A 20483-nucleotide genomic window follows, 5' to 3' on the forward strand; every position below is an offset into this window, starting at 1 on the left:
GATTATAATGATGTAAAATAGATATATTTTTATGAAGTAGACATCACATGTTGTAAACTTAAATTTATAACTACAGTGATAATGGCAGATTTTTATGTTATATTATAAATTATAAAATTGATAAAAAAAATTTCAATCTGTTTCTAATCAAGACTGCTTTTCTTCATCTAATTTTTATTTCTTTCATTTTATTCTCTTTTGCATTGATAATCATACAAATACAAAGCTATTAAGCATGTGCATAACATTATACCTTTTGTAGTAAAATATATTGCATTAATATATTTACTTCACATAACACATTCATATGAAATATATTAAGTACAGCACAATACTATAGAATAGTATAATGGTTGCTGGTGGCACCATGAATCGTCCCTAACATACATATTGCTTGCCTATGACATGTGAAAAGAATAAGAAGTTCAATGTAGTTTTTACAAAAAGTTTTTCAAATTACTTGTACTCTTTTTTACAAAAAAAACTCATTTTATTATATGAGATATTAAATTATATGTATTTACAAATCATATTTGTAAATATCATCATTTCTAAGTTCTTTTACTTTTTGTAAAAACTACACATCTGTCGTATCATTACCTAGACTAATAATGTTAGTTTAACATCCTTATATTAAGTGATGATAAAAGAAATTAAACAATATCTCCATAAGTAATATTTTAGCGAATAAGTATTAATCTTGATATTAATTCTGCGATATTCAGTTATAGATTAGTTAAATATTTTTGGTAATTTCTTTATACAATTATTTATTTTGTAAAAAAATTGGAAAAACAAAAACATGTTAGAATCGAAATTTGTATATAGCACTCATATTATTGTTTTGTTTCTATATTTTGTTCATATTTTATAAAATGTTAAATATGATTGATTTATTAATTTACTTTATTTACGTTAATTTTATTATCTGTGAGCGCGTGTGTGTGTGTCTCAAATTATATAATATTCGTGCTAAATCAACATTATTATTTTTAATTTTAATCTAACATATTATAAATTGATTCCATTGTCATAATGTATAAAAAAAAAGTTTTCCTAATATCAATATGTTCATGGTTTATTTTATAAACTATGAACAATGCACATTCCATCACGTACAAATAATACATTAAAAGATAAAAATACAAAAATATAAATACTTGGGTTAAAAATTGTTTAAGTATTTTTATGAAAAAAATAAAGAAAGTCAAGGTTGTGCTTGAATGTCTGATACTCATTAGTTAATATACATATACTTAGCTTTCATACAATCAGAAAACAAATATTAGTTACATATCAAAGAGAATAGAGAAAATTAATTTAGTCACTTTTTCACCTAAAACTGATTGCAATCATCAAATATGAACTATATTGACTGCTATATCTTGTTAATTTTTATAATAGTTGTTAAAAATATTTATAAAAATATTTAAATGATTGAATGAATTATCTTATAATATTAATATTATGAAAATAATTTGATGTACTAATTGTACTATTTTATTATATGATTTATTTATTGAATGAATGTACTAAATATATTAAATTGCAATCAGAAAAAATTCTAATATATTTTTTTTAAGTACTCATTAATTATAGTATTTTACATACCATTGTATTATCATAGCAATATACATGACCAGCATACTTAATAATGTATGTACTATATAATTCTAATTCTATATCATTATCACAATGGTTGTCACAATGGTTGTCATTATAATCATCATATTTCATATAAGAAATCATATTGATTTATTTATAAAAATCATTAAAAATATTGATACAATAAATAATCATTCATACATAATATTGGATATTCCTTTTATTATAATTAATCTATACCAGCAGATTGAGTTAAAAGTAAGGTCTTTTCAATGTCAGAACATAGTTTTTTTATACTATTAGGTGGAGCATATTCTGCTGCTAAAATAGCCGTTGCTATTGCTATTGTTTCTTGAATAGTCCTTGCTTTGACCCAGACTCTACCATTCATACCAGCTGCAACTTCAAATGCTTGATTATGAGCAAGTGTTTTAAATAATGGTGAATTACGATTTAAGATCTTCCTGATAAGACTCAAAGAACAAGTAAAAAGCATGCCTTCAGAGCTTAAAGCACCTAATTTTTTTTCTTTACCATGTGAATCTACACATACAAGTTCAGGTTCCATATCTTTACTAGCAACTAAAAGCTTAGCAAACACAAGATCCCCAACTTGAATATCAGGACGATTTTTCTTAGTAGCTCCTTCAAATGCTAAATAAGAAAGAGATGCTTGTTCACTAGCACCTATATCTACTTTGAAAATATCACCACCTTTTTGTGTTACTATACCAACTACATGTTCTCCACGATTTGGTACATATCTATAAAAAATAATTATGCTATATATATTGTTACTTATAAATTGTAAGTAAAAAATGATAAAAAAATTATATTCAAATAAATTTTAATTACCGTTTTTGATAACTATCAACATAATATACAGCTGGTTCTGTTTTTTTCAATATACCTGCTTTATATGCAAAGACTGTATCAGCTTCACGACGAAGCCCAGGTCCTAAAATAATCGTTTCCTTTTTGTTAATTGTTGTAATATCTTTTACAGTATCACCAGGCATTACTACATCTCCTATATTAACTTCCATTATTCCTTAGAAGTAATTTTTGTTTTCCGTTATAACATAAATTCAATGTTGAAGGTTATAAACATATTATCTAATGTTACTTTTTCTTTTAAAATGTCAATAAAATTATTCATGAAATAAATATATTGCTTATCATTAAAATTATAAATATATAAATTTATATGATAATATAAATTTTATACATTATACCATATTATATAAATCACGTGCATCGATTCATAATAATCGATTCTTAGTTTTCAGCTAATCTCGCGCGTTTCTTTGAAAGAAAAAGCGACTGCGCAATGTAATTTACATAAATTGATGTAATCAATTAAATAAGATTTCTCTTAATATTATAAATGTCTTGAAGAATAGAATATAAAAAATAAATGTTATTTTATCTTTAATACTATTAAAGCTTATTATTAATATAATTCAACTAAATATTTAAATATAATAAAAAAAATTCAAACCAATTGTGAAATATACAAAACAATTATTTAAGTTCTACACTCATATATAATGGTGGCGCCATCATACGGCATGTTGCAAGGCTGCCGCATGAAACGATAACGCCACAGAAATCGTGGTGCTGGTTGTGTTTTTCGTTAATTTGTTTCATTTTGAAACGAATTCAAAAATTAACAGTTGTGTGGATGGCACAATAAGATTATCAGTGATTTCACTAATGTAAAGGTAATATTCTTTAATAATGCAAAGTGTATAACTGTGAAATTTGCGCAGCGTTCACCGGATCGATAATTGATTTACGTGTTCTATTCTAACCTACCTTCTCGTTCCCTACTAAGTTATAAGTTTAATCATTTTATATTGTCAATTAATTCATTGCAATTTATTTAAAATTTGAGATTGAGTACTCAAAGGAATTCTATTAATATAATTTATAATTTTAATACAGATGATCTTTATTCAGGTTTCTAAATGTAACCAATCTGTCTCTTGTATACTTACTGTCATTTATTGTCAAGATATTTATTAATCTGTATTATCTGTAGAAATGTTTTTATGTTTCTTATAATTAATAAAAATATATACATATAATAATATATGTTTGAGATTTTTTTGTAGTTTAATCTTAAAAAATTTCTATCTTGACATAATAACTTATTTAATTACACAAATATAATTAGTATGTGATTTAAATAATATTTGTAAGAATTTATTGATATATATTTCTATTAAATATATCAAATAATATAAATTTGAATTTTAATTATTTATATTGACATTGATAAAATGTATTTTTAAAATTTTTTTATATGTTATTATGTAGGTATATAATACAAAATGTACAATGGAATTGGATTACAAACACCGCGAGGTTCTGGAACTAATGGACATGTCCAAAGAAATTGGGCAATTATACGTAAAACAAAAGATAAAGTTACTTATAAAACTGATGAAGGAAAATTAGATCAGCTTAATAAGCAACCTAATAAAGAAATTTTAGATCATGTAAGAAAAAGGAAAGTTGAAGTCAAATGTGCAGAATTAGCAGATATTTTGGAGGAACAGGGGTAAGAAACAATGTATATTTTATATTAATAATATTATATATAAATTTTCTTTATTATTTTTTCTTCATTATTATTGTAATCATAATTGCTTTTTAAATAATTAATAATTAATAATTTTATATATAAAATTTCTTTTTTTATTATGATATAATAATATCATCAAAAATAGAATTGTTTTAGAAAATAAATTAAAGATTGTGTATGTTATACATAAAAAGAAGTATAAAGCTTCATTGATCTCTTGTACTCAATACTAAATGAGATTTTGAACTTCAATTGGATTTAACTTATCTTTGGCTTCAATTTTTTCTATGTAATATATTTCTTTATTAACTTGCTATGATTAAACTGATATTAGAATTGTTTTTTATTTTGTACTTCATTATGTTTTATAGATTTACATCCGAAGAAGTAACAAAGAAAGTAGAATCATATAGATCTATGTTAATGGGAACTGACACTAAACCAGCAATATCTAGAGATGAATTTGGCCGTGTAAAGTAAGTATATTTCTTTTATTTATTTTTTCTTTTTTTAGTTTTTGATTTTGTATAATATATATATATATTGTCATATTAAAAATTTAGTAAAATAAATAAATAAAACGAACAAATTGCATTTTTTGAACAATTTACTATGAACAATTTTATAATATGAAAATGCATGCAATTTTATAGTTATTTAAATAATAATTATATATATTGATAATATCAGACTTTGTCTAATTCAAAATATTTAAATTATAAATATTCTAAGAAAATTTTATTCAAAAAAATTTACAAAAAAATTCTAATTTATTTGAATTCCTTTCTTTTTATTTAGCATAATGAAGAAATTACAATTAATATTTATTAAAAATTATTAATATATAATTCAAACTCATTCATTTATATCTTAAAACGCGTGTATTCGAAAATTCTTAGATTTGGTTTATGAAAGATTTCGAAGTTTGAATCTAATATCGTGAATCGAGCGTATATAAACGCAATATTGGAACAGAAACAGTTTCTGATCGGTAGCTCAGATTCCCGCTAAACCCAATATTATTGAAGGGTGGAGACGTAGTTACGTTCTCTCTCTTCAGTCAGCTTTCAGAGGTATTACGCGGCCGATATCGACGTACTCCATAGCGCCGGCGCCACCCACGAAAAGAGGGAGACACAGAGGTATACAGAAAGAGAAACAGAGATACGTAAAAGGTTGAGCAGGGAGAGGGAGAATTCTGTTCCAGCATCTCTCATACTCTACTCTTTCCACCTCAGTGCGAGGATGGACCGGCGTTGCGACGCTACGTGGCGTCGACTTTCGTCGAGTATACGAATCGTCAACCAATAATCAAAAAAAAAAAAAAAAAAAAAGAAAAAAAAACAAAAAAAGAGACCAAGTAGGAGGGAACATGTAACGGTTTCGTGATATATTTGCAAGCAAATCACAAAAGTCTTCCATTAGCGTATATGATTGTATATATATATATATATATATACATACATATATATTATATTATATTATATTCTAAATAATAATAAGTGATAAATCATCGTGTTAAGTGTAATATAAAGTACATAGATTGAGTTTGAAAGAAGAAAAGAAATCTTTTGTGTTCGTCTAACAATTGAATTGAATCTCTGTACTGATTAATACTCACGCACATGTTCCATATAAATACGCACATATTTAAATTAAAATTTTTCCAATCAAAAAAAGACAATATAGAAGATCAAACATGAAAATCCAATTGAAAACCATTGATGATTCATGATTTCGATTTGAAGATTTACAAGAATATAATCTGCACGTGTCTCAAGTGATTGAAAAGAGAAGTCGGAAAATTTGTACAGAATTTAAAATTTTTTATAAAAAAATCCATGTGTCTCCAAGTCGACAAATCGACGATAAATAAGATGTCTTGCTTTGGGCTTGATACACTCAGTGTATGAGTCGAAGTGTAGCGACTATAGTGTGCCTGATACGAAGTCTTCCTTAATATATAAGCTAAAATAAAATTACAATATATTCCTATATTCTTACACAAGCCATTAAAATATATGTCTATACAATATATATATATACATCATTATATAAAACTTACTAAAAATAGAGATTAATGGAAAAAGATTTACTGAATAATTTCAAATAAAAAGAAGTAAAAAAATTATATTATTTTAAAAAGAAATTATTATTGGCAGAAACAATTGATGAAACGACGAAATATTTTTTTCGTGAACAAAAAAAGATAGGAAGAAAGAAAATAAAAGGAGAAAGAAAAACAAAAATGAAAAGTGACATTTTCATCATTGCCGCCGGATGATTGTTCTTGGTAGGATAGCAGAACATTTGAATACGATGCTGGTATAATCAGGGAAGGAAGCCATTATCTTCGCCTCCGATCCTCATCCCCCTTCCAGCCGTCTAAACTATTAAAGCCTGCCTCAAGAAGGATAAAGCTGCATTTGAATTACTTGCGCGACCGACAGAGCTCCTTAGGAGTTTAAATTAAGGACCGATCGTGCTTAACGCTCATTTAATTATCCAGTTGTTAATTATTCAAGCTCATAGTTTATTCTTCAGGTTTGCCAATGGTCAAGAAAATTATTACTAAACGAGAAGAAACAATTTGTTGATAACAATATTGGAATGCGTATAATATATTATTATGAACTTTATGACAGATATATTAAGATATATAATTTGGAGACATTTATATAAAGAATATAAAGAAAAGTAAAAAAAGGATTATCGAGATATATTTCTATGAAGGGATCAATAAACGTTATGCTTATAAATAGAGAAGAGAATTTAATTTTACATAGAAATTAAATTTTCATTCCATATTATTAATTTAAAAAGAAGAAGAGAATTCTGGCATCGTGGATTTTAGATTCAAGGAATGATTATGTCTGTGACGGTAACTCCTTTGAAACCAGCTCGAGGACGGGGTCCGGCTGATGGTCGTGCATTTTTTGAAACGTTGTGGAGAGGAAATTTCTTTCTGGATAGACAGAAAGTAATGAAACGATCGCGAAAACGAAAATTGCAAGCAGCGAATGGAAAGAAGCGTGCACAACTGCAGATGCGACAGCATTGTTGCTGTTGTCAGCGCATACAACTCCACCTCCTCGCCGGACGGCGAAGCAACATGCGCTCCGTCGTCAGGTGAATTTAACACAAACAATTTTTAAATTCTTTCTTTTGCATATTGAATATATAATTTTTAATAGTGCATTTTTAATCTTATCTTATTTTTTATTCAGGAGAATCATTTTAAGATAATATTTTTTTATTCTAGTAATTCTTATACTATTATTATTAAATTTTGAAATAATTTTAAATTAAATTAAATGAGTTATTTCATGTAAAATATTTTTATTTTTAAATCTGAGTTAACTATACGGATATCTATGAGAAGGGGAATTAAACGGGATTAATTGATTGAACGGGAATTAAATTTCTTTAATCATAGATTATCATCTAATTGTTGTATATTTAATATTTTTAATGGAACGCAATTTGCTAGAATCGAAGAAAATATCGCTACACATACACACACATACAATTTCTTTAAAATATCAATATAAATAAATTTTTAAATGAATATTTAAAAGAAAAAAAATTAAAAAAGAAAAAAAAAACAAATGATCAACGAGGGATTAAAACGGCAAATGTTCTCTTTATATTCTGTATGGGGATGACTCACATTGTTGACCCTCAATCCTTCACAAAAGGGAAACATTTCCCTGTAAACAACTGTCACCCTTTAATACGTCATAAATATCGAAACTCTGACTTCGAAATTACGATACAAGAAATAAATTTGTACGATAAAATTTAATCTTATAAAGTTAAAATTAACTTCAACAACAATGGAAAGGAATAAAATAAAATAAAAATAAAGAAAAAGAGAGGAAAAACAATGAGTTTAATGTTCTAAAACAGTAATTACAAAACATTTGATTCATTATATATGTAACATCTACTGTTATTTCATGTAATATCTATTTATTTAGTCAAAAGAGTAAGAATTAAGGGGTGGCAGAAACGAAGAATGAAAAGGAAGAAAAAAAAGAAAAAAAATTAAAAATCATTCCACCCGTTGATCTCCGTTTAACGATGCCTCCGCGAGTGGATTGTTGAATTCGAGCGTATAGCAGGCAAGTAGTGGCGCGAAAGGGATAGCAGAAAAGAGAACAGCTGGATTGTATTGATCCGCGCTCGAGCGTTGGCGTAGGGGTGGCTCGGCCGACCCCGGCCTCGCTTACCGCTACTGCTTTTCACTCGGGGTAGAAGAGGGGCCGCCTCGATTTCTCCTAGTCTACTATTAGGTATAGTCTCTCTCTTCGGTGTTATGTCATTGCTTTGTCGCATTGTCCGGATAGTTCCATCGAAGTTCACCACCGCTACACCGAAGAACACGCTGCCCACCATCTCCACAACGCCTCTTTGCCGGATCTCATTACACGCTCTATGGATCATCGCGAAATTCGGCAATAATTAAGCGGTTATCGAGGTGTTCCGATACCGCGCTACGATGACGGTGAAAATCTCGACGCGGTACGAATTCTTTTTTTTTTCCACCCCCTGTATCGCTTCGATTCGATTAAAATATTGAAATCGGGTCATGTTACCTGTTTTCGTCCCTTCCTCGACGGCGGTGTTTATTTTTATACACAGCGCTGTTACGTTGATCGGATTTTTTTTACCTTGTGTGACAAGTTATTTGTTGATGAAGAGAGAGATTCGAATTCTTGAAGATCGAGTGGATATTCTTACACGGTTTTCGAACGTCATTTCCGATGGCCACGTGTTTCTGGATCTATGTGTGAACTTGGTGTATGCACGGGGTCAATGTGTTATTTGCATATGATTTACTGGATAGAGTTTTTCGATGTTGTTATATGATGATCATTGCATACAAAGGATTTTTAATATCCGACAAATGTTTCTTTCATAATTTGATTTATTTATTAAGATTGATCAATGATCCAAGAATTTTTATTATTGATTTTTACCATTAATCATTTGATTAAACTTATAATTTGTGTGATGCGAAATGACATGCAACGTGTATTTTTTCTTTTAGTGTACGAGAGACACACCAGATTGCCGAAGCGCAACAAGAAAAAAATGCAAAGCTACGCGAAGCGTTTGGCATATCGGAATTCTTCGTGGAAGGAAGTAGCCTAGATCCGGAGAGGCACGCGCGCGAGGCTGAAGCAAGAGCAGCAGCGAGCAAAGTGTATGAACTAGTACGAACTCCAAGTCCAGCTCCGGACACAACGTCCGCTCCAGAGAAGAAAAAACGAAAGCGGTCCGCTAGTGCAATCAAAAAAAAAAAGGGAAAGAAGCACAAGAAGGAAAGGTAAAAGACAACGTAATGGTGCACGGGTCAATGAAGGCTGGATTCGTTTTAATTTAATTGCAAATGAATGGAGAATACAATAATAAGCACAGATAGAAAAAGATTAAAATAATTATATTACTATATTGTACTATGATATATTAAAAAATTGAATACTGTATACTATAGTATAACAGTAGTATTATAAAGCTATACTATAGTATAATAGTAATAAGATATTGCCTAATACTGTATTATATTATAGTGCAATGTAATGATATACACGTGTAACTTGATTATTAAGCAAAAAATTAATATTATTGTGCTATATGAGAAAAAATATACATGAATCCAGGCTTCAAGACCGAACGGACATCCCCCTGTAGTAGCTCCTCTCCTCCCCCCGGTTAATTATTCATTTACCGCAAGTTCCACACTCGTTCATTTGCTTACTACACACCTCTTGTCAGATACTGACTCATGACTCACCTACTATTTCATGTCCCATACACCTTTCTCTGTTTCAAACAGAACTGAGGAGGACTGAGTGCCTACCCAGTAGGCTCAGTAGGTAAGTGTGGTCGTCGCGTCTACTTTCAAAAAAAAAAAATAAATAAATAAATAAAAATAAAAAGTACTTGCAAAAATAAAAAAATGATATAAAATCTCTGCATTAAGAAAAAAAAAAAAGAAAAGATAATTGAATCTATATTTTTAGGTATTTGTTTTAGGTATTATAATTAGAGGGTAAATGTTTGCTATTTTACTGGAATTCGTATAATACTAATAATTAATAAGATTTTATTTAAAGAAAATGCAATAATATAAGAAACAATAGGCAAACATTTACTTTAATATTATAAATGTATAATATAATATATACAAAATATACTCGGGTTTTTTAAAGAAATAACGTATACGTAATCTGACGCGTAAATCATGCATTTCTATCTTTGTTGTTGTTATCGATAAAGCTTGTTGTTAATGTCATCTCTCTATTTTTTTCTGACAAGTCCGTCCCTATCGATGGTTATCAAGGTAATGCTAATCCCATATTATATCAATACTCCTCATATTTTGTATAATCGTCTTTTGTAACTTTTGAAAGATGTGGTTTTATATAACATGCTTTATCCCTGACTAATTCAAAAAAAGATTTCGCAAAATTTTCTATAAAAAAACCAAATCTTTCAAATGAGTGATTATGTAGTCGGTTTGTTAGCTATAGCCCGATATTGTGACATTCACCTGTATATGTATCGTTGTATTTATATTTTTTATTATTTAATTTAGGATTGCAGTGAAAAATTGAAAAAAATATACATATATAATTTTTCTATTTTTTTTTTATTTTTATTTATTTATTTATTTTTTTTTTATTGATACGTATTCAAATGTACACTGCATTTCCTATACATATACATATATACATATATATCAGTATAAATTAGTTTCTATTTTTTTAATTGAAAACCTTATCCAGATGCTGAGATAGATTAATGCAAAAATTTCGTCAAAATTTCATCGCGTTCTCAATTATTATTTTTTCGGATTTGTTACTTTTTAATCGAATATATTGAGAGCAACAGGTAGCTTGTATCATTAGAATAAAGTATTTGTTTCACACACGGATACATTGTACTACAGCTTTCTTTATTGTCAGCACAAGGTATGCACTTGTCGACAGGAAGACGTCCACTGCAAGAATTAAAAAACTAAATATTATTAATAAAAAAAAGAAAAAATTAAATTTGTTCTCAGTGAAACATGTAGAATAACTATGAATGAATTTCCTAGGTCGGAATCTCCAAAGGCTAGCAAAAAGAAAGAAAAATCTAAAAAGAAAAAAAAGGAGAAGAAACATAAGAAGACTGAGGCTAGTTCCTCTGACAGCGATTCTAGTGAAGCTTCAGATGATAGCAGGTAATTAAATTCTTTTTAAAAATCTTTTATATCATTTCTAATTATTATACTTATTTATTAATATAATTAATTATTAATATGTTTTTAGTTCTTCCGAAACTGAATCGAAGAAGAAAAAGAAAAAGAAGAAGAAGAAAACCAAAGCAGAGACAAAAGAAAAGCATGAGGTAGGAAAAATGATGCTAAGGAAACGAATATGAAAAAATTCTATCTTCTTCTCTATTTCTATACATATACATATTTAACTATATATATATATGTGTTATATATATATATATATATATATATATATATATATATATACATATACATATATATTTTAGCACGTGGAACAGGAGCATGTGACATTTAATTTCCGTTCATATTTTTCTCCTATTAGTTGTTAATTGAACATTGGATTTTATAAAATATTTTGTGTTGCTGCCTAACTTTGAATAAGCATGATTCATTGCTTGTTTCTGTAAAGATTTTTATCTGATTTCAAGTTAACAGTCATTATTTCAAAAGTGTAAATCTCAGTATTGTTTGTAATTATCAGCGCCATTTGACAGGATATATTCCCTGAGTGAGTACCAGATATGCCGCTACTCAATGTAATAATAATTTTGTAATTTTTCTATTCATATAAAATTTTGCGATTGTTGTTGCCTTTTCACTCGTTTTGTGTCAAGCACCTTCATATTTATGAGAAAGTATCGAATAGGAGACTGCTTGTTCTCTGGTCTAGGTGCAATGCAAAGAGATTAATATTAAAGCATACATAATGTTCACATTTCAACTTATAACTTTTATTTCCTCAATTTCATTTTTCTCTGAACACATTTCAATCTCCAATCAAAACACTTTGTTCATATTGAATTTGTACTAGAGCGAATGAGCAGACTCCAGAGAATCTTTGAATAAATACGATCTCTTTTTTTTTATCTTATTGATAAGTACATATGCATGATCGGTGTTCACTAGATAATTTTGTCTAACATAATAATCTATATTGTTTTTCTTCTAGAAGAAAAAAATAGCCATCAAGAGGAAGCATCAGTCATCTGAGAGTTCGTCAGATAGGTAAGTTTTAGATTAAAAAGTTTTGAAATATAATTATTTTCATAGACAATAATTTTATATATTGTATACAAATTTATTCAATATTTAGCTCCCCAGAGAGGCCGAAGAAATCTATGAAACATGAAAAAACTGTTGAAAAAAATAAAAACGATGAGGCAGAGAATACGACAAAAGAATCTCGATCAAATCGTTCACCAAAGAAACAAGAAAAAGGTCGAAATGAAACTCCACCCGTTAAAAGAAAAGATTCTCCTGTTAAAAAAGTTGTACCAGAGAAAAAGGATAAATCACCAATTGTACACAAAAGTCCTCCACCAAGACGACATAGATCACCATCAAGAAGTAAGGCTGATAGAGGAAGATCTCCTAGAAGATATTCAAGGTCACGACGAATTAGTCCTTCACCAAGAAGAAGAAGAATCTCGAGATCTCCGAGGAGATATAACAGATATTCTATATCTAGAAGTAGAAGTCGATCGAGGTATGATCGTTACGGATCACGGCGGAGATTGTCACCTCTTCCTAGACGTAGAAGATCTGATTCTCGACGGAGATCAAGATCACCTAGGAGACAGAGGGATAGACGGGAAAGATCTAGAGAACGTCGTAGAAGTCGCAGTAGAACAAGAAGTAGATCTAGACGATCCACCTTGAGCTACTCTCCTGTAAGAAAAAATCCGGAACGATACAGACACATATTAGAAGAAAATAAAAAACGAGATCAAAAAAAGAACCACGATACTAAACGGAAATCTCGGTCAAACTCCAAAACCAGAAAATTGCGAACAATTACACCAAGAGTTAGACTGCGTTCTTCAAGTGAGGATGAAACCGACATAGCAGATGATGAACCCAAAGCAGAAGATGAAGAAAAAATTAAAGAATTGCATACCTTGAAACGTTTGCAGAGTGGGTTAGCCGCAAAAGCTAGAGAAACTCTTGGAAAAAAGGTAATAAGTCCTACGAAAATTAAAATTGAAAAAAAAGAAGATAATATATTGGATATAGCTTTACCAAATGAACCGCCCAAATTAGTACAAAATACTATTGGTCCTGTACAAGAAAAGTCTAAGTCAAAATCACCTATATCTCATTTACCTGCTATTCAATCTCCAGTATCTAGCAGATCACCTTCGCCAGCATTGCCATTAACGAGAGAAGAGGCAGCTATAAAAATACGATCTCCTAGTGAATCACCTCCTCCTTTGCCACCAGTCATAAATAAAATAGAATCAAGATCACCGAGTGTGACAGCTAAAACTAATCATCGATCAAAGTCTCCTCCAAGTACTTCCAAGAAGAATTCACCAGTTATTTCAAGGAAACACTCGTCACAGAGTAAATCATCCTCACATTCACCGCCTGTATCTATTTCTCACAAAGATACTACTATAAAATTACGTTCTCCAAGTGAATCTCCACCTCCAATTACGAATAATAAATCGAAGCAAAAATCTGCTTCACCAATTGCAAAAAAGAGTTCTCCTGTTTCTAGAAAGCATTCTCCAAGGGATAAATCTTACTCCAGATCGCCTTCCAAGTCGTACACAAGATCTGTGTCGTTGGAAAAAAGGTCTTCCAGATCGCCTCGGCGACATTCAAGATCCATTTCTACAGACAAGAAATCGCGCTCTGTTTCGAGGAGTAAGAAATCAGCATCTCCTAGACATAGGTCTTCAACGTCACCATCGAGATCCAAAAAATCTCCTAAATCCCCGGTGAGGTCAAAAAGATTAAGTAGATCAAGGTCTTCTTCGGAATCGAAACGTTCCATATCTAGGTCTCCATCACGTTCAAAAAAATCTTCATCTCATTCTCCGGAAAAATCCAGAAGTAGAACGAGGTCGTTGTCAAAAGGATCTAGAAGTCGATCTCTTTCAAAAAAATCCAGAAGTAGATCTTTGTCAAAAAAGTCACGTAGTCGTTCATTGTCAAAAAAATCTAGAAGTCGATCACTTTCTAAAAAGTCAAGAAGTCGTTCGCGATCGTTGTCTAGGGTATCACGAGATAAAGAAAAAAGAAGTCATAGCAGGAGTAGTTCACGTTCTTCTTTAAGGTAAATAAATAATCTGTAAAATATACATATATATATTTTTTATTTTTTTTATAACAAATTTATTTGATATAATCATTTTTTTATATTTAGTTCGAGGCATAGTCGCAGAAGTTTCTCTAGTTCATCCCGATCATCAAGCAGTGTTTCTAGTAGGTCTTCTCGTTCAACGTCTAGCAGTTCTGTTTCTAGCAGGTCTCGTTCTCCGTCGATACCTCGACGTCACGGCTCACCTAGCTTTTTAGATAGACGTCGTATTACAAGGTAGGTATTATAGAACGTAATAGTTTCGATATCGTAGCCGCAGGAATTACAGCGCACCATGCCAAATTTTGTAAGCCCACATCGTTGCATCAATTGTAGAAATGTTTATCTTTTTTCAATATTTATTTTTTTTTATTTCCAATTTTATTTTATTTTTTCGTTATTGATGTGCCTTTTTCACGTTGAAATATTCATTTCTTTAAAAAGTTCAACTAGATAAGCAATTTGCAAGCGACGATATCGATAAGTTTATAACGATTCGTATGAATATTTTTTTTATTTATTAATCTAATGCCATTTTGTATTATGTCCTACAGGGACAGATCGAGGGACAGACATAGAAGATAAAGTTATGGCTTCGCACAGATGTTTCTATTACTTTCTCATAATTATAATGTAGTAGCAAACATGTGATGCATCAATTTTACTTTCATAATAAGTAAATGAAAAAAAGAATGACGCAGATTTAACTGCATTAAAGATTAGTTATAATTAATTATGTATAAACGTAAAAAACCGTGTCGTTTAATAATAATTATTCATGAATATTATAGCACATTGCAACTTTTATCAGTATCGCTTCAGTAATTTTCTAAAAGACTATTATTGACACACGTAACTTCTACATTATAAATGCGTTCGATCAATGAACTCCATTATTTGTGTTACATAAAGTGATCGTATATTTACTCTATCGCACCGATATACGAATTTTATTTCAAGTCAGTAAAGTATACTTATGTTTGTATAATTTTTTCTTCCCCTTTTTCATTTGTATGTAATCGCTTATAAGATAATCTACAAACATTGTGTAGAAGTAGCATGTGTGTATCTTCCTTATAAATTATTGTAAATTAAATATTTACAGTAGAAATTCTCTTTTATTTTATGTCAGTCACAAATAAAATGTATTTACTGCTATGAAAGCAAGCCTTTTTCTTTAGTTCTCGATATACATATATTTTTGTTCGTTGTGAATCATTTTTAATTGACTGCCTTCCTTTACCAGAGTCAAAAATAAGGTAAGTAATTTTTTTATTTTTGCATGATATTTTTGTTGCATTGCATGATTTATTTCGCACGTTTTTTTTTTTACTCATTAATATTTTTTTATATAATATTAATTTATTGAAAATTAAAATAACAATAATTTATTTGAACATTAACAAATGTTGCGATGATCACAATATTGACAGTTGTTGATTTTAGCGCCAGGAAACGACCAATTCCATATCATCGACCTACTCCAACACCACCTTCGTCACCGAGTAGTTCAGATAGCAGCAGACATAGTAATTGGTCAAGTCCAAGTCATCGATCAAGTTGTTCCCCGAGTCGAAGTCCATCATACACGCGTTGAAGCGATCAAGGATTCTTAAATACTCGACGTTCCTTTTACGTGTCAGATTTGGAATGGCATAGATCGTGAAGATCCGTCGATGCTTTTTCATGTTAAATCATGTTTATAATGTTGAAAATTGGCACGAATGTAAAAAAAAGTTTCATGTATTTTTTTGTATCAGATAGGTACAAAGAGAATACGCCATTCTAAGTTTGGTGCATGATCTTTAAGTCTTTGTAAATTCATAATATGCATTTACATGTCTGATCTCGTAACTTAATAATACTCACTGATGATAGTACATTATGGTATCATCAGCTTCAGTATTAATATATTAACGTTATTGCTCCATTTTTATTTTAATTAGATATTAGGAAAGAAAAATGATTTTAATGTACTTAAATTGGTATTTATATTATTATTAATCTGATTATTATTAAGATAAATTTATTATAAAAAAAAAGTCAAAGATTTAAGTTTAACTATTCTTTTTTTAATTTCGCAAATCTTGAATAAAATTAAAAAAAGTTGCAAAGGTAATCAGATAAGATATTTTAATAATATTAATACACATCGCAATATTTTATAATATAATTATTTTTAAAAGTACATTATCATCATCAATTATATTGTATCACGATTTCATGAATTTTTAAGTCTTCATAAAAATGACATTTTTTCGTAGAATTACATACGTCTAAATACTTCAGCAATAAGAAGGTAATGGTGACTATAAGCATCATGAACTGTGTTAATTACAGCTTCTTGAGATCTCGCGTTATTCAAATAACAATTTTATTATTTAAAAATTCATTTAAAACTACTCTAGTAGTTCTGCGTCCGCGTGATTATTTAATCATATAATTGTTTGTTATACAAACACCAGCTAGTCAAATTTTAGACATTCCATTGATTAAAATATTAGAACATCCAATTAATATTATAATTTTTCAAGGAAGTAATAATTGACATTTTAGTGCAATGTTCTATATGTTTTTTTTGTATATAGATATTATTGTGCATAAATGTAGCACTTTACTCATTTGCTATTTATTTTACATATTAAATATTCAGTGAATTGTTTATTTATTTATATGTTTTTTTTCTAATTTACATATTTATTTATTTATTTATATCACAAATAGTTAATATTTATCAATTTTAAAAGCAAGAAAATTGTATAAAAATAATGTTAAATTTTTAAAGTTTCATTTACTGGCAATACTCAATTTACCTGAATACTAGTCAGAAAATTTTCTTTTGGCTGTAAAGCCAGGCAGCATACTAAAAGACATAATTAGATTAGTCTTGATTATTCAAAGTTAAGTCTTGAAAATATATGTATAGGGTTAAAAAATCATATTTGAAAAGTCTACATTGTTTATAATTAGGACTATGTAGAATTAGCTCTTGCATAATGACTGACTCACTTTTATTAAAAAAAAAAAATAGTCAATTGTTATGGCGATGCAATACTAATTTTGTCCTAATGCATATCTATGAAACAAAATTGAAACGTAAATAGTTATCATAAAATATTTATTTTATAGAATTAATATAATAACTGAAAAATTTATTTTATCATTTGTGTTTTATATTATAAAACTCTAATAAAATATGAAATTATTTATATGAACATATAAGAAAAAAAATTTGTTATATTTTGCACACCATGACTCTTGACTTTAATATTTATTATTCATAATTTACAGCCATCAAATGTTACCATCGTTGAAATGAAAGAAATTCTGATTATATCTGTAATATACTCTGTATTGTTGTTGTGTGATTAAATTAAAAAGCTTAAAAAATTGCCTTTTTGTTTCACAAAACATATAAAATTTATTTGTAAATATCTTTATATCATACATTTAGATGATATCCAGTTAAATATTTCAGTTTTTAAACTATATAGATATATAGTAATAGCTTAATATATTAAAAATTTTAATATAGGAATGAAATTATTTACATATAATATATTATTATCCTTACCAAATATGAACCCCAATTAACTAATCATCTCTTTTATATTTAATAACAACATATTAGTATCAAATTTATATTATTTTTTTATTCCAGTTGTTTTTGATTGTTTACTCCGTTGTTGTGCAAGATATATAGCCCAAAAGAAACCAATAAGATTTACCACAAGAACACGTAACTAAAAATCAAATATATACCAAATATATATTAATTTTTGAAATTCTACAAATTTATAAACACATAATTTTATCTTAAGCATTTTGAATTTTAAAATTTAATGGATTCAACTTACTATTGATGGAACATATTTTAAATTAATGAATTGAAGTAATGTTAAATATTTTAAATTTGCAGTAATTACTGGCCAATATAAGCTTTTCATTTGTTTACATGCATTTTTGTGTGTATTACCCTATAAAATTTCAATTTAAATTATTAAAATAAAATTAAATATATAATTTAATTTAATATAATATAAGTTGATAAATAAAATTATATAAGCAATCAAAATAAATTAATATAAATAAATCATACCTCAAATAGAGATAACATGTATAGTGCTAATGCTTGGTAACAAGGTGTATATAAGCATCTTTCTACTAATAAAAGCATAAGAGGATTTTTTACAAATAATTGTATATATGTGTAAAAATAATGAGGAAGTGGACCTCCAAATATTAGCCTATAAATAATAGATAATATCTCAACATAATAAAATATTTTTTAATGGAATATCGAATTATAAATTATAAATATGTAGTTTTATTTAAGACCTTAAATCTATAATTTATTTATATTTACCCAAAGAGAGCAAATGCAAGTAAACTATCTTCATTAAGATGTTTTACACCAGAAATTTTTTGTGACAAGAAATTTCCGAGAGTAGCAATAATACAACTAAAAAAATAAACAATATTTTCCTAAAATATAATTTAAAAATTAATGTTAAATTGATGTTTATTATAACATACCTAGTAATTGCTTTAGTTTTCACTGGGCTAGTATAAAGTCGCTCAAAATAAGCACTGGTAAGTTGAAGAATTAAATTTCTAGGTTTGGATAAAGCCATTCTGTTTATTCTATTCTTTTATGTTGAATAATTGATAATTGAAATTTAAATGTGATATTTCATAAAAAAAAATCGAACGACCTGATAACAAGCAGTAAAAAAAATGTACTATGAACGCTATATGTAAATTATTATGGATTTGATTGATTTTGCATTAGATATATAAATCTTGAATTTATAATGAAAATATTACTAATTTATTAAAATATTTGGTTTATTAATAATTATTAATAATTGTATCATAACAAAAAATTTTTATTTTATAATAACTTACGTAACTTTTTGTAACAACTTGATATTATAATTGACTTTAAAATTTTTTTTCTCATTACGTTTGATAAATTGAAAATGAGGTAAAATATTTTTAAGATAAATTAAAGATACATAATAGATTTTTAATCATTTTTTCGTATAAGTTATATTAATAATTATTTTATACACATTTTTATATCATTTTTGTTAAAATGCGAAAGTATTTTTTTTCTATGAAGGTTAGGTTAGATAAGTTAAGATATTAGTTTTTTATAAAAATAAAATAAAATGTGCATATAAATATATAATTAATTATTAATATAGAATTAATATAATATATTATTATTATTATTATTATTATATAGAAAATGGCCCAAGGTAAATTAAAAGTAAAAACAAAATTACCATCAACAGTAAAAGAAAAAAATAAAAATAAGAAGAATTTCGCTATTCAACGACGAAATAGTAAGTAATATATATTAATTTCATTTATAAGTGACTATATTTGATTATTAAATTTTATTTTTTAATTATTTTTATTAATATTCATAAATTTTATAAATAAGAAAATTATTTAATTTTATTTATATAAAGTTTAAATTTTCTCATTTATAGATGCACCTATTCAGCCTAAAAAGAAGAAATTTGAAGAAGCACATAAATTAAAACAAATGATAACAAAAACAGTTAACAAAGCAATGGAAGATGAATTGAGAGAGAAAGCTTTAGAAGGAAAGAAATCTCTTACAAAAAAAGATTCATCTATCTTAAAAAAGAATTAGGTTATTCAATGTTAATATCAAAAAAGAATATTTTTTTAATTTTTATTAAAATCATAAATATATATCATAGTATAGATATTTTTATATAATACAACTGTTCTTTATCATATTTATAGAAAATAAAAATAAACGATACAAAATATTAAGTATATATAAAGTTAATTACTTAACTTAATATAATATAATCTAAACTAATATATGTGCATAAGGATTCAAATAACAGGAAATATAAAGCAAAATCATG

General features: G+C 27.6%; 4 protein-coding genes across 11 annotated transcripts; 2 read left to right on the forward strand and 2 right to left on the reverse strand.

The window, feature by feature from the left end:
* Positions 1-1731: 1731 nt before the first annotated feature.
* Rrp40 (exosome complex component Rrp40) lies at positions 1732-3229 on the reverse strand. Its single transcript, XM_003698733.4, has 2 exons — positions 2461-3229; positions 1732-2369 (listed from the first exon to the last, which is right to left on the reverse strand). The coding sequence occupies exons 1-2, from the start codon at positions 2649-2651 to the stop codon at positions 1835-1837; spliced, it is 726 nt and encodes a 241-aa protein (XP_003698781.1). The 5' UTR covers positions 2652-3229; the 3' UTR covers positions 1732-1834.
* Positions 3190-17982, forward strand: Srrm234 (Serine-arginine repetitive matrix 2/3/4). 5 transcript variants are annotated; one of them, XM_031919849.2, is made up of 10 exons: positions 3190-3329; positions 3928-4171; positions 4567-4671; positions 9249-9527; positions 11304-11429; positions 11518-11596; positions 12436-12491; positions 12580-14547; positions 14638-14808; positions 16018-17982. In XM_031919849.2, exons 2-10 carry the CDS (start codon positions 3942-3944, stop codon positions 16166-16168), a joined length of 3165 nt encoding a protein of 1054 aa, XP_031775709.2. In that variant the 5' UTR covers positions 3190-3329; positions 3928-3941; the 3' UTR covers positions 16169-17982. The 5 variants fall into 5 exon arrangements, with proteins under 5 accessions (XP_031775709.2, XP_086765541.1, XP_086765540.1 ...); XM_086909415.1 differs by having other exon boundaries at positions 16005-16143; XM_086909414.1 differs by lacking the exon at positions 16018-17982 and adding an exon at positions 15126-15734.
* LOC100866202 (peroxisomal membrane protein 2) lies at positions 17967-19537 on the reverse strand. The gene is made up of 6 exons (XM_003698726.4): positions 19480-19537; positions 19108-19286; positions 18938-19033; positions 18671-18818; positions 18429-18548; positions 17967-18314 (listed from the first exon to the last, which is right to left on the reverse strand). The coding sequence occupies exons 2-6, from the start codon at positions 19203-19205 to the stop codon at positions 18216-18218; spliced, it is 561 nt and encodes a 186-aa protein (XP_003698774.1). The 5' UTR covers positions 19206-19286; positions 19480-19537; the 3' UTR covers positions 17967-18215.
* LOC100866321 (uncharacterized) lies at positions 18953-20390 on the forward strand. Of its 4 annotated transcripts, none has more exons than XM_003698727.4 (3): positions 18953-19164; positions 19823-19922; positions 20073-20390. In XM_003698727.4, the coding sequence occupies exons 2-3, from the start codon at positions 19826-19828 to the stop codon at positions 20237-20239; spliced, it is 264 nt and encodes an 87-aa protein (XP_003698775.1). In that variant the 5' UTR covers positions 18953-19164; positions 19823-19825; the 3' UTR covers positions 20240-20390. The 4 variants fall into 4 exon arrangements, with proteins under 4 accessions (XP_003698775.1, XP_086765566.1, XP_086765564.1 ...); XM_086909440.1 differs by having other exon boundaries at positions 19157-19328; XM_086909438.1 differs by having other exon boundaries at positions 19157-19310.
* Positions 20391-20483: the final 93 nt, after the last annotated feature.

The sequence above is a fragment of the Apis florea genome, unplaced genomic scaffold (genome assembly GCF_048593485.1).
Source record: "Apis florea isolate Af1SG1 unplaced genomic scaffold, ASM4859348v1 contig_3158_pilon, whole genome shotgun sequence".
NCBI lineage: Eukaryota > Metazoa > Arthropoda > Insecta > Hymenoptera > Apidae > Apis > Apis florea.